The 14,311-nt window shown below is 40.8% G+C and overlaps 1 protein-coding gene across 1 annotated transcript; it reads right to left on the bottom strand.

Annotated features, from left to right (window-relative positions):
* Positions 1-599: 599 nt before the first annotated feature.
* On the bottom strand, positions 600-4,752 carry LOC148206283 (uncharacterized). The gene is made up of 5 exons (XM_088107611.1): positions 4,533-4,752; positions 2,958-4,214; positions 1,634-2,908; positions 943-1,543; positions 600-897 (listed from the first exon to the last, which is right to left on the bottom strand). The coding sequence occupies exons 1-5, from the start codon at positions 4,750-4,752 to the stop codon at positions 600-602; spliced, it is 3,651 nt and encodes a 1,216-aa protein (XP_087963737.1).
* Between the last annotated feature and the right edge of the window lie 9,559 nt (positions 4,753-14,311).

Below are 14,311 nucleotides of genomic sequence, written 5' to 3'. Positions count from 1 at the left end.
CCAAATTCACCTTAAAACCTGCACAAAACACTGAAATCAAGCATAAACCTGTCCAGCTCTCTTATTTCAAAAATATAAAGAAAAGCATGATTTCAAGCTAGTTTCTAAGTGTAAAGGTTGCTTTTAGATTCAATTTTAATCATAAAAATAACAGTTTTTCAACTGTTATCACCTTTCTCTTACTTCCTCTTTCATGGTTGTGCCGATCTTGACTTCTTTTATCTCGTCTTTCTCACCCAAGTTGAGTATTTCGACATCTTCCTAATAGGGTTTTATTTCTTTAGACTCTTGTTCCACTAATCTCATTAGTTCTGGAGAGGGTTCCGAACCATCTTCATAATCATCTTCCGTATCATCGACAGGATACGCCAAATTAGGGATATCAACATTGTTATTTTCAAAACATTCATCGTCATATCTGCATTATTTAAGTTTTCGAAAAAGAATAAATAAACAAGAAAAACGATGCAGAAGGCTAAATGATGATAGAAACGAGAACAAACACGATTCAAATATCACACCGAAAGTAAAATAAAAGCGTCAACCCGTAAGTCATGAATCCTAAAGCTCCGGGTAAAGCAATAGGATCAATTAATATATTACATTTCATTTGAATTAAACATCACGGGTAAATCCAAAGTCTCCCAATTGCTGAGCCGCGCGTCTGGGGAGCAAGCCCACACGAAGTTTGAGCTTCCAGATCCAGCTTCCTCTCCCACAACCGCTACATGGTTAGTGTTCACCCATCCAGCACTGCGAAAACTCTCCTTGATATCACAAATGCGAATCTTCCTCGCCTTTGGCTCCCGTCTCTCCATCCGAGCCAAACTACGCTCTCTCCTTTCTTCTATCAGCCTTTTCCTGTCCTCTTTGGTGGGCTTGTACCCCAGGCCATATCTGTTCTTATTCTCAACGACCTCCAGAGGGAAAACTCGCCCCTACCCATGCTTGCCTAAACCTTTACCACGTGTATAACCTTCTTTCAGCAAGACTTTGGCCATCATAATAGAAGCGCGCGACAGATGCGGGTTTACTGGGAACGGCTCCACGTAGGCATTTCCTACAATCTCCAAGGATTGGAAAGCTGTCTCGAGAGCTTCCTCAGCTGCCTCAATATAGCGTGCGGACGATGGCCCACTCACAAGGAGATCCTCCTCTCCTAATACTGTCACCAACTTATCTCCCATGACATATTTCAGCTTCTGGTGTAGTGTAAAAGGTACAACTCCTGCAGAATGGATCCATGGGCGACCCAACAGACAACTATAGGCTGGGAGGATGTCCATGACTTGGAATGTCACTTGAAAAACGCATGGACCGACTTGGACCGGAAGTTCTACTTCTCCCATCACTTCTCTCTTGCTGCCGTCGAAGGCCCTCACAATCATTGAGCTTGGCCTCATATGCATTCCATCACAGGGTAGCTTCTCCAATGTGGCCTTTGGCATGACGTTCAAAGAGGAGCCGTTGTCCACCAAGACACGCGCTATGACGTGATCCAGGCATTTCACAGAGACATGAAGAGCCTTGTTATGCCCTCTGCCTTCAGTAGGTATCTCCTCATCAGTAAAGGTGAGGTAATTATTAGCAACGATATTGCCAACAATGCCCTCAAACTTGTTCAGAGAAATACCTTGCTCCACATGGGCCTCACTAAGTATCTTCATTAACAACTTTCTGTGAGATGCGGAATGCATGAGCAGTTCTAGCAAGGAGATCCGAGCAGGCATGCGGTTTAGCTGTTCCACCACCTTGTACTCGCTCTGTTGTATGAACTTTAAAAACTCGCAAGCCTCTTCTTCGGATATCTCTCTCTTCTCTCCTTCGTTAGGGGTCTCTTTTTCTTGTACACCCTTCCCTTTCAAGAACTCCTTAGCTTTTGCGGCCATTGTTGCTTCCTTATTGTTGGCTCCCTCTCTTGTCAACTCTGGTGGTGTAAAGATTCGACCACTTCTCGTCATTCCCCCGATGCCTGATATGTTTTCAATGGCCAGGTCTGCACCCTTTCCTTCTCCTAACGCAAATGCCCCATATCTCCAAGGGACAACTTTCTCATTTTTGTAAGGAAAGGGGGATGGGACACAGATAACCACAGACGGTTTTTCTTCAGTCATCGGTGCAGGAGTGGTTCTAGTGAAACGGATCACCAACGGTTCTGGTAGAGTTATGTCAGATTCCCCACCAGTTTGTGCAAACACCTCTTCCCTCTTATCCTCGCGACATACTTGCATCAAACTTCTGTCAAGCAGGTCTTGTAGAATATCTTCTAATTCAACACACTCTTCAATAGAGTGCCCAGCATCTGGATGAAGTGCACATGATGTACCCATATCATAATCACCTTTTATTAGGCCTACTTTCAACAACGTCTTGAAAATAAACCTCCTAGAACTCTGGATTTCACTCACATCCCTTATCAACTCATGTTTTTCGGCCTTGATGGCGTTCGTCGAGGTACTTCCATGTCCGGACAATGGGTTATCTTCAATGCTAGGCTTATCTTCTTGAAACTTTAGCCACCCAGAGTCGATTAGGGCCTGTACCTTATACTTGAAAGCCACACACCGCTCAATTGAGTGACCAATGCGTCCTCCATGGTAATTACACTTGGCATCTGCATCATAACCCCTTGGGTATGGAGGCTGCACAGGCTTCATCGAGCAAATGGCAACCAAACCCTTTTTTACGAGTTGAGGCAACAACTCCGTGTAAGTCATAGGGATGGGGGTGAAATTAACAAATTGATTCCTTCTCGGGTTGGTGTTTTGACCCGCATTGCTATTTGGACCCGCGTTTGCCCCGGCCCTCCACGCTTCAGTTGGGACTCGCGGTGGTTGATAATACCCTTGTTGTTGTTGTGGCCTAGTTTGAAGATCGAACGAGGCGTTAGCTGCATAAGGGGGTTGACCTAAGTATGGTCGATAAGTATGGTCGATAACTATGAGTGGGAGCCTGACCTCTCCACGCAGGCATTATCGAGGCTGCATGCACCTCCCCTTCCTTCTTCTTTCCCGGATTGAAACCGGGTTTTTTGTAGTTTGTAGCTGCGGGCGGGCCATACACAATTTTCCCGTTTTTCAGCCCAATTTCTATCCTTTCGCCAATTATGATGACATCCGCGAAATTGACGGACACATTCCCCACCATATGTTCATAAAACGGCGGCTGAAGAGTATTTACAAACATTTCCACCATCTCTCTGTCAAACAAAGGTGGCTCAACTTGCGCGGCATATTCTCTCCACCGTTGGGCATCTTCCTTGAAAGTTTCATTGTCGCTCTTCCCCATATTTTGCAACTGCAGACGGTCCGGTGCAACATGCGTGTTGTATACGTATTGTTTCACAAAAGCGTCAGCTAGATCCGCCCAACAACGAATTCTAGAGGGCTCTAAATGGGTATACCAGTTTAACGCCACTCCAGCCAAACTGTCTTGGAAAACGTGGATGAGTAGCGGGTCATCATAGGCGTACGCAGTCATCTTTCTACAATACATGGTCAGATGGCTTTTAGGGCATGTACTACCCTTGTACTTCTCAAACTCCGGCGCCTTGAACTTATGCGGTATTTTCACACCAGGGGCCAAGCTTAGTCTTGCAACATCTCCAAAGCCGTAGCTTTCCACCCCTTCAATGGCCCTCAATCTTTCCTTAAGAATCTCCAGCCTGCCTTTAGCTCCTTCAAGGTCACTGATTCTCCCATGCACTGCGGTTTGCGATGCGGCCCTAGCTGAAGATTCATGATTAGCGACCACGTACGACATTGCAGTTACTCGTGTTCCTTCAACTGTGTTTGTTTCGTTCACCCGTGCACTCACCATGGGAGCTGACACGGAGACGGGTCCCTGAGTGCCGATTGGCGGTACATTGACAGTTGTGGGAAAGGAGAAAGATGCATGCTCTGTTTCTAAGTACTCTCCTACGGGAGGAGTGTAACCTGGGGGTAACCCATATGGCGGGAAAGGTATCGATTGGCTGGCGGTGTTCAACAACGGGGGATAAAAATGGGCATTTCCTCCGATCTGTGCAGACGAAGACTCTGCAGTAGTCTTCAAGGATTCAAGGGCAGCCAAGATCTGGCCAACCTGGTCTTTCAACTGGCTAACTTCGGCTTTGATGGATTCTTGCGACTCCTCCCAGCTTTCCATGATCCTTGAATTGGCTCGAGTCCTGTAGGGATGTCGCGGAAAATTGGCCGTTGTTTTCCTCACTTGTACTGTTTTATTATTTGATTAACTTTAAATTAGATGAGAACGAAATAAAGAAAACATGATGCATGTTGGTAACAGGTGGAAATCACAAGATCACGATGATATTACTGATGGAAATCAATACAAGTTGATACCAGACAAACATTCCATATCTTTCATTAAAATACCCAGTTCAATACATCGCATAAAGAAAATGAGACACAAGGATCTCAAAATACATCACGCTCGAGCTCGAGCGATAAAGGATTTCATCTCGCCTACCAACCATTTACAATGATTAATAAAAAGTTTTATCTCTTTCGGCGGGCTATAAAAATGAATACTCGCTTCGGCGTCCAACACCATCTTGGGGATGTCTTCAATTGCTTCGTTTTCCAAGGCTGCCAATTGGGAGAAACTTTCCTTCCAATGTCTCACAACCACTTCTTGCTCGGCGATGTGATCCTCCATTCGCTTTACCAAAGCCTGATGCCTTTCTTCGAACTCCGTCGACCTCCACCTTTCCTCTTGCTCCTCAATGTACTCCTCCATTTGTTTTATCATGGTTCGATGCTCTTCTTCTGCTTCTGCTAGCTTCCAACGCTCTTGGCTCATATCTGACTCAAAAGACACGGCCATTTCTTTCATCTCGTGCCCCGCTTTTTCTACCTGAACCTGCGCTTCTCTTAGTCTTTTCAGGGCCTCTCGCTTATCTCTTTTGGCTTCTTCGTAGAGGTGCTTCCACTGTTTTCCCTCTTCTAACGCCGCATTCTTCTCCTTCACTCTCATGGCGAGCTCCTTGCTTGCAGCTGCAAGATCTTGTTTCAGTCGGAATGTATAATCTCTTTCGGCTTTCTGACTTCTGACAATTTCTTCATAGGCCTGTGCTTTTTCTTCTTTATCATTCCTCATATCAACGAAATCGTTGCGCACAGCTTGTAATTCCTTTCTCAACCTAGCATTCTTCTCCCTCAGTTTTTCCATCTCTATTTTCAACCCCTTCACCTCTTCGCTCTCTAGGTCTTGGGAGGACCCTTCATTAACCGGCTGATCGCTGATTGGCTTGAAAGGCAGTTTGACTTCCTTTACCCTTTCCAGGATCCAGGTATGATAACTAACTTTGCCGTCCACCACTCCCAACCTTAAATCCTTTTCAGCTCGCATAACGTTTTCCCAAGCACTTCTAACTTTCCTCAACGTTTCGATGAGGTGCCCATCCTCATAATAGACGAACAATGTTGTAAGGTAGTCCGGTGAAGGTGCCCCTTTCATGGGATTTCCGAATTGCCTTTGAACCAAGACAGGGTTATAATTGATGCAATATCGGGTACCTATGAGGGGTACATTGGGAAAGTTGCCACAATGATGGATGGAGGGCTTAATCCCAAGCCAAGGAAGACGCCACTTTACTTTTCCACCATTCAAGCCAGCAAAGAATTGGGCCCACTCGTTTCCTCCTTTGTCCTTGGGCCCTTGGTGTGAAGGATCTCCCGATAGACACCTGACACTAACCGCCCCCTTACATACGCGCGTAGTCATCCACTCATACAGTGCCGGCAAACAACAAAGAATTTTCTTCCCCTTTCTTTCATGGCAAAAACTCATGGTCCCATAAACATCTGCGAGGACTACTGTCACAGGGTTTTCTGATCTTGTCTTTCTTGCCACGAAGACATCTATCGCGGCATAATCCACAAAGTCCTCTACTTTGGGAAACAACATGACGCCATACACGGTAAGGGCTAACACGTCCATAAAAGTCTCCCACTCTTCCCCATCAGCTAGATGGTGCAAGTACTGTTCCAAATATCCTTGCGTCAGTCCGCGCACTTGATTCCTAGTTACCAACCTGTCTTCAAGTTCCTTGGGATGTACCTTCATTATGGCGGCGATGGTAGGGATGGAGGCGTGATGCTCCAAGTGTTGATACGGAGAGGTACCCTCTAGCGGCAATCCCAGGATGTGCTCAAACTCCTCTATAGTTGGCGCCAGCTGAAAATCTTGAAAGGTGAAGCATCTTAGCGGAGAGTCGTAATACTGTGCCAGGTGATGAGAGGGTCGCACCTCCCACAAAAGTTGTGCATAAAAGAATGCAGTATAATACTAGGAAGTGACTCTTAGGTCGTCTCTCAAGGACCAAATTGGGTTCAGTCTCAAATCAAACACGTAGTGGGAGGTTTTGGTGAAAGATTTTTTTTTTGTGATTTTAAATGAACTAAATTAAAACTTGAAATTAAATACAACTAAACATAATTGAAAACAGTGAAATGAATTAACAAAGCGTGAAGACCGAACGGTCCTACAGATGACCGAATGGTTCTACATTGAGAACGAACGGTCTCAAAAGCAAGTGAGGAAATTGGAAATGCAGGAAGATAAAAACACCGAACATAATAGACAACATAGTGAACGAAAACAGTAAATTAAACAGTCCTAAAAAAAAGATGTGTGAACTAATTAAAATGCAGCAAATAACAAAGAAACATTTGGTGGTGCTATTCAAATGCAAGACTTTCGCTGAAACATTAAATACACAAACCAATGAGAAATAAAAGAAAATCTGAAAAAAAAAATCTTGAACCAAATTAAAATGCAATGTTGGGCTAAAAAGTGAAAAGTTGAAACACCCCTCCAAATTTAATCAACTTATACATCCTAAAAGAAATATTCAATTCGTTTGTCTCTTCAATCATAAATCAATGTTCCCAGCTTGCACACTTCTCTCTAAGAAAAGAAATTTAAAATAAAAAAAATCCATCATCGTTCGGCATTGCTAAATGAAAACTAGCGTTTCTCTTTTCCTAAGAGCAAGAAAAAGTAAAATGAATTCCTAAGTAGGTGGCGGATGCATTCCTTTCCTCTTCTTTCCAGGATAATCACCGTGCACCAAATTTAAAAGAAAGAAATCACGGTGCTGTACCACTTCTTCATTCAGTGAACAATTGGTCTTTTCTCCCAGAAGAGTAAACATAATATAATATAGTATGTGGCAGCAAGCACCGTGCAGCTGGGACAAAGCTCAATGGCAAATGATAAATACAATATTTAGCTAAAGAAAAGTAATGCTCATTGAAAAACGTGAATGATATTTCATTGAATTTAACTTCCAAACCAGCAGCTCCTTCACTTTTTGTATTTCAACAACTAGAATGTAAAACTCATTATCATCCAAGCATGATTACAATATGTAAAAGAAAATTTTTATGCACCTCCCGAAAAATCACCATGTGTGCCTCATGAAAATAAATGTCCTCTCTCAATGCTGAAGCACGCGTGTTTCTTTTCTCCAAGCGAAGATGAATGTCCGCCTCTTCTAAAAAGAAAGATGCTCGTCTAAAATCCCATCATCCACTGAACGCACCATTTTTCCCTTCCTGTTCAAAAACTGAGAGACAAAACAAAGAAGTAATGAGTTGCCCCCCCAAAGCAAAGTGGCGGCTGGTTCCCTCCTTTTCTCTGCCCTAGGCCGAGAGCTAACCCCCAAAAGAATGTGTCCTGTGCTCACTTGTTCCAGCTGGACCACGTGTTGATTTCTGCTTGTCACCCCCTTTGCTGGACCAGCCCATTGCTTCTTGAAGCACCGCTTCCTCCAAGCCTAAAAGGAAAGTGAGCCTCCACGTGTGCTCGTAAGCAAATCAAAGCCGTGATGCTTAAAATATGAGCAGCTCATTTCCAGCATAAATGCACTTCATTTCTTCAATCTTCTAGATGTGCTGTTTTGTTCAACTCAAAACAATTTGGACCTCCTTGCAACCAATTAAGAGTCTAGAACCACATTTAACTTCTTTTTGTGGCCATGAGATGCATTGTCCAATGATAAATTCCAGCCACCACAAGTACTAAACAGCAAGCAAACAATGCAAACATATTAGAACACTCAAACAATAATCACTGAACTGACACAGGGGAGTAAAAAAAATATTGGGAACAACACATAACGAATTTGAACAAAATAAAAACTATACGTGAAAATAGACATCCATACGAAACTATGAAAAAAAATTGCATGGAAAACGGATAAGAATTGAACTCAAACGAGGACACACAAGTTGACACAACATTCACGCAGCACTGTGCGAAAATTGAAATGACTGAGATGCATTGGGCTCAATTGCCATTTCTCATTTAACCTTCGAATGTCCCAAATTGTATCTCCAAATTCTCCTTGTAAAATAATTAGCTCAGATAATTCAAATTAGTTAAAATAAGAATTTCCGATCAAATTTAGCACAATTAGGAAAAATAGGATAATACTGTACATTCAAGCACAATTCCTTGATTAAATCCGGTACAATAAACTAAGTGAAATCAATAAAATATTGATTCATCAAAATAGACCACACTTAGTCCTTTGCACTCCTGGGCAAAATCAGGACGCAGATCAGGGAATAGTTCAAAGGACTTTTAGGGAGGTGACACAAACTCAGCATACAGAAAACAAAGACTCAAGAAGGACAAAAACAAAATTACACAGTTCTCCAGGAGACTGGACCAAGAAAGGAAGTAGACAATATCCAACACAGAATCGATCAGAGAAAGCAGATACTCATGAAATCATCCAAGCAATTCAAGACATGAAAAAATGATCAATCAGCTCAAGAGGTGAATCAAAAGTAACAAAACCTCACAGATGCACTATCAGTGTTTCTCTCAAGTGTATAAGGTAAAGAATTTCAACTTAATGCACTCAAGAAAGCAAACAACAACAAACTTGGCAAGCCTCTAATATCATCACTCAAAACATATGCATGTTCAAATCAAAAGGTCTTTTATGGATATAATGGGGCCAAGGACATGGGAGGATAACATATGGATGAGAAGCTGTAAACCAAAAGAAATAGAGGAGCAGTGGGGAACAAGTGTAAACACAGTCAGATCACACCCAAAACCTCTAATTCAATCCTCTTTTTGACCCCATTATTCACAAATTTTTTTTTTCATCATTTTTTTTTTATATATTTTTTTTTTCTTCATCCTGTCTCTTTTCTTTTCTCTCTTTTCAAAACAAAACTGTAAAAGACAAGATTTACAAAAACAAAACAATAAGAGGAACCAATTAGCCAACTCATAAGAATCCCTAAGGAGACCACACTTGTTTCCAAAACACTTCCAAAGCTCCAAAATTCCTTAAGGTTAAGGTAATCATGGTTTTTCACTTAGGGCTAGTGTATGAGCTTCAAAACAAAGAAATGGGGGAAAGTATAGGCTCAAAAGGGGTTATCAAAGGATCAAAACAAGGTAAGCTTATTTGGCTAGAGAGGCTCAAGAACCAAAATTGCCTTTATCACTTCCAAACATGCATATCAATCAAGAGTTATCAACAAGAGTCAAGCCAAGGCATATGCGCAAGCAATCAAGAGGCATATCACACACAAGAAAGAACATAAAGTGGCTCAAATCTCACACAGGGTAATTCTGTCACAATCAATTCAACTCTCAAAAATCATAATCATCTTCCAAGCAGAGAAAAGCAAGGATTTCAAACAAATAAGTATCAATCAAGTGAAGGAAATGATAAGTCTACAACCCAAACAAAGTCCAGAAATCAAGAGAAACATGTAAAACTGTACACAAAACAAAACAAAAACTACCTAGAAAAGAAAAAATTTAACACGGAAAACAAAAACTAACGAAGAAAAATCAGAATCTCCCCCAATAGACCACACTTAAACTACACAGTGTCCTCAATGTGTCATAAGCATAAGATCAGAAATCAAAACAGTCAACAGATCATGGACAAGTGCAATAAAAGTAGGAAAAGGGGGAGAAGAGAAAAGGAAAGCTCCCCTGAGTTATGGTGGAAGCTGCCAATTTTGGACTTTCAGGGAGATGTCTTCCACTATTGGATTCAGCAAACGAGTTTTGAGGAGGACCAACTTCATCAGTACTGCCATATCATCCAAAACGAGATGTTTCTTCTTTCTTCTCCCAGCAAATTGTTCCATCAGTAGCTTTCCTTCCACTGGCAGTTGTTCAGTGTGTGACATCGGAATGGAGATCTCTGGCTCAATCAAAGAAGTAGCAGTACACTCTCCTTCATTAATCATGATTTCCTTAATGTCAGCACCTGTATTCTCATTTAATTCTGCAGCATGGTCATCAAACTCACAATTAATAGCATCTGTTATACGCTTAGAATCTGTCTGTAACACATAATCAATTTCAATACAGATCGGGCAAGAACTAGATTCACAATCACATTCAAAGTTCTCAGAGAACTGTGTCAGATCAAAGTTCAATCCTAACTCTATAGAGTTATCAGATTGCACAGTTTCCACCTCAAAATCAATATTGATATATGCATCATCAACAGAATCAAAGGTCAGTTCAAGGCTATTATCATTCAAAATTTCATCACGGCAATCATGTCCATTCAAAACAACCCTTAGACCAATGGGTTCAATGGCTGATACTGAATCAAAAATTTTAGAATGGTCAATCAAATTTGTATCAGTATCAGTCATGAATCCTATAGAATCAGTGTGCATCAAATCACAGGCATTTGAATGCATAAGCAAATCAGGTAAAGTGTTTGAAATCTCAAGTTCAGAATAAACCTGTTTTTGCTCATTGAAAATTTTCTTACCAATCTCCAAGTCATCAGCTGCATCCTCAAGGCTATCATTTAAATCAAGGTCAGTGCAAGGATAGTGAACATCAGGTATGTCAATGTGCTCTACAGGGAATAATGAATCCACAACATGAGTGTGCACATGTATATCAATATCAGAATCCAGAACAGGCTTAATGGGTTCAAGTTTTACCAATTCAAAAACATTAAAATTTACTTGAACCTCAGATACATGAGTAGGGATTTCAAGTTTACAGTAAACCTGCTCAGGTTTTTCCTTTACTACCTCACTTGGATTTTGACCCGCCAGCTTGCAGAGCAACTTCTTTGCCTCTGTTGGAGTTGTGTCCATCAAAGATCCACCAGCAGCTACATCCACTAATATCCTTTCATTGTCCAAGAGCCCTTCATAAAAGTAAATCAAGAGCAAATGCTCTGGAATTTGGTGGTTTGGACAGGCTGTGCAGAGCCTGTTAAACCTCTCCCAATAATCTGGCAGGCTTTCTTCTTGAAATTGCTCAATGGTAGTGATCTCCCTCCTAATGCTGCTTACCTTTGCTGCTGGAAAGAACTTGTGGAGGAATCTCTGTTGTGTTTCCTGCCAACTATCAAAAGGATACTGGTATAGGAACCAGTCTCTTGCTGCACCTTGAAGGGACATTGGAAACACTTTCATCAATACTGTCTCCTTTGAAACACCAGGAGGCCTCATCGACAAACACACCAAACAAAACTCCTTGAGGTGCCTGTATGGATCTTCATGTGCCAACCCATGGAATTTGGGAAGACTCTTGATCAGACCATATATCCAGTCTTGAGAATCTGTCATCTCCTCTATTGTAGTGCAAAACCTGTCTCAGACCTGGATTTCCACTTCAAACAAAGATTAAACCAAACATATAGAAACATAAGATAGGGGAAAACCATTATTTACATAATTTGAAACTTCCAGAAACAACAACTAAATGCACAAAATTCAAAAAAATGATAAAAATTCTAAAAACACAAAAATCGATAAAAGAAGTAAACCCAAACAAGACTAACTAAACATCCTAAAACACATCACACAACACAACACTAACACAACAAAAGACCTAAGACTAAACCGTTGGTCCCCGGCAGCGGCGCCATTTTGATGAGAGGGTCGCACCTCCCACAAAAGTTGTGCATAAAAGAATGCAGTATAGTACTAGGAAGTGACTCCTAGGTCGTCTCTCAAGGACCAAATTGGGTTCAGTCTCAAATCAAACACGTAGTGGGAGGTTTTGGTGAAAGATTTTTTTTTTGTGATTTTAAATGAACTAAATTAAAACTTGAAATTAAATACAACTAAACATAATTGAAAACAGTGAAATGAATTAACAAAGCGTGAAGACCGAACGGTCCTACAGATGACCGAATGGTTCTACATTGAGAACGAACGGTCTCAAAAGCAAGTGAGGAAATTGGAAATGCAGGAAGATAAAAACACCGAACATAATAGACAACATAGTGAACGAAAACAGTAAATTAAACAGTCCTAAAAAAAAGATGTGTGAACTAATTAAAATGCAGCAAATAACAAAGAAACATTTGGTGGTGCTATTCAAATGCAAGACTTTCGCTGAAACATTAAATACACAAACCAATGAGAAATAAAAGAAAATCTGAAAAAAAAAATCTTGAACCAAATTAAAATGCAATGTTGGGCTAAAAAGTGAAAAGTTGAAACACCCCTCCAAATTTAATCAACTTATACATCCTAAAAGAAATATTCAATTCGTTTGTCTCTTCAATCATAAATCAATGTTCCCAGCTTGCACACTTCTCTCTAAGAAAAGAAATTTAAAATAAAAAAAATCCATCATCGTTCGGCATTGCTAAATGAAAACTAGCGTTTCTCTTTTCCTAAGAGCAAGAAAAAGTAAAATGAATTCCTAAGTAGGTGGCGGATGCATTCCTTTCCTCTTCTTTCCAGGATAATCACCGTGCACCAAATTTAAAAGAAAGAAATCACGGTGCTGTACCACTTCTTCATTCAGTGAACAATTGGTCTTTTCTCCCAGAAGAGTAAACATAATATAATATAGTATGTGGCAGCAAGCACCGTGCAGCTGGGACAAAGCTCAATGGCAAATGATAAATACAATATTTAGCTAAAGAAAAGTAATGCTCATTGAAAAACGTGAATGATATTTCATTGAATTTAACTTCCAAACCAGCAGCTCCTTCACTTTTTGTATTTCAACAACTAGAATGTAAAACTCATTATCATCCAAGCATGATTACAATATGTAAAAGAAAATTTTTATGCACCTCCCGAAAAATCACCATGTGTGCCTCATGAAAATAAATGTCCTCTCTCAATGCTGAAGCACGCGTGTTTCTTTTCTCCAAGCGAAGATGAATGTCCGCCTCTTCTAAAAAGAAAGATGCTCGTCTAAAATCCCATCATCCACTGAACGCACCATTTTTCCCTTCCTGTTCAAAAACTGAGAGACAAAACAAAGAAGTAATGAGTTGCCCCCCCAAAGCAAAGTGGCGGCTGGTTCCCTCCTTTTCTCTGCCCTAGGCCGAGAGCTAACCCCCAAAAGAATGTGTCCTGTGCTCACTTGTTCCAGCTGGACCACGTGTTGATTTCTGCTTGTCACCCCCTTTGCTGGACCAGCCCATTGCTTCTTGAAGCACCGCTTCCTCCAAGCCTAAAAGGAAAGTGAGCCTCCACGTGTGCTCATAAGCAAATCAAAGCCGTGATGCTTAAAATATGAGCAGCTCATTTCCAGCATAAATGCACTTCATTTCTTCAATCTTCTAGATGTGCTGTTTTGTTCAACTCAAAACAATTTGGACCTCCTTGCAACCAATTAAGAGTCTAGAACCACATTTAACTTCTTTTTGTGGCCATGAGATGCATTGTCCAATGATAAATTCCAGCCACCACAAGTACTAAACAGCAAGCAAACAATGCAAACATATTAGAACACTCAAACAATAATCACTGAACTGACACAGGGGAGTAAAAAAAATACTGGGAACAACACATAACGAATTTGAACAAAATAAAAACTATACGTGAAAATAGACATCCATACGAAACTATGAAAAAAAATTGCATGGAAAACGGATAAGAATTGAACTCAAACGAGGACACACAAGTTGACACAACATTCACGCAGCACTGTGCGAAAATTGAAATGACTGAGATGCATTGGGCTCAATTGCCATTTCTCATTTAACCTTCGAATGTCCCAAATTGTATCTCCAAATTCTCCTTGTAAAATAATTAGCTCAGATAATTCAAATTAGTTAAAATAAGAATTTCCGATCAAATTTAGCACAATTAGGAAAAATAGGATAATACTGTACATTCAAGCACAATTCCTTGATTAAATCCGGTACAATAAACTAAGTGAAATCAATAAAATATTGATTCGTCACCAGGGCTGTGATAGCAGGCAACTGTACTTCTACCTCCATTAAATCCAACAGATTCCCATACTTCTTCTTGAAGTTTTCTCTCTTTATGGTCTTTAACCTTTTGCCTAAGTCTATCAACCCTGTCAAGTTCCCACT

Source organism: Vigna umbellata, chromosome 1 (genome assembly GCF_029865625.1).
Source record: "Vigna umbellata cultivar VRB3 chromosome 1, Vumbellata_1.0, whole genome shotgun sequence".
NCBI classification, from domain to species: domain Eukaryota; kingdom Viridiplantae; phylum Streptophyta; class Magnoliopsida; order Fabales; family Fabaceae; genus Vigna; species Vigna umbellata.
Note: the sequence above shows the minus strand (reverse complement) of the source record. Positions and strands in the feature narration are given on the sequence as shown.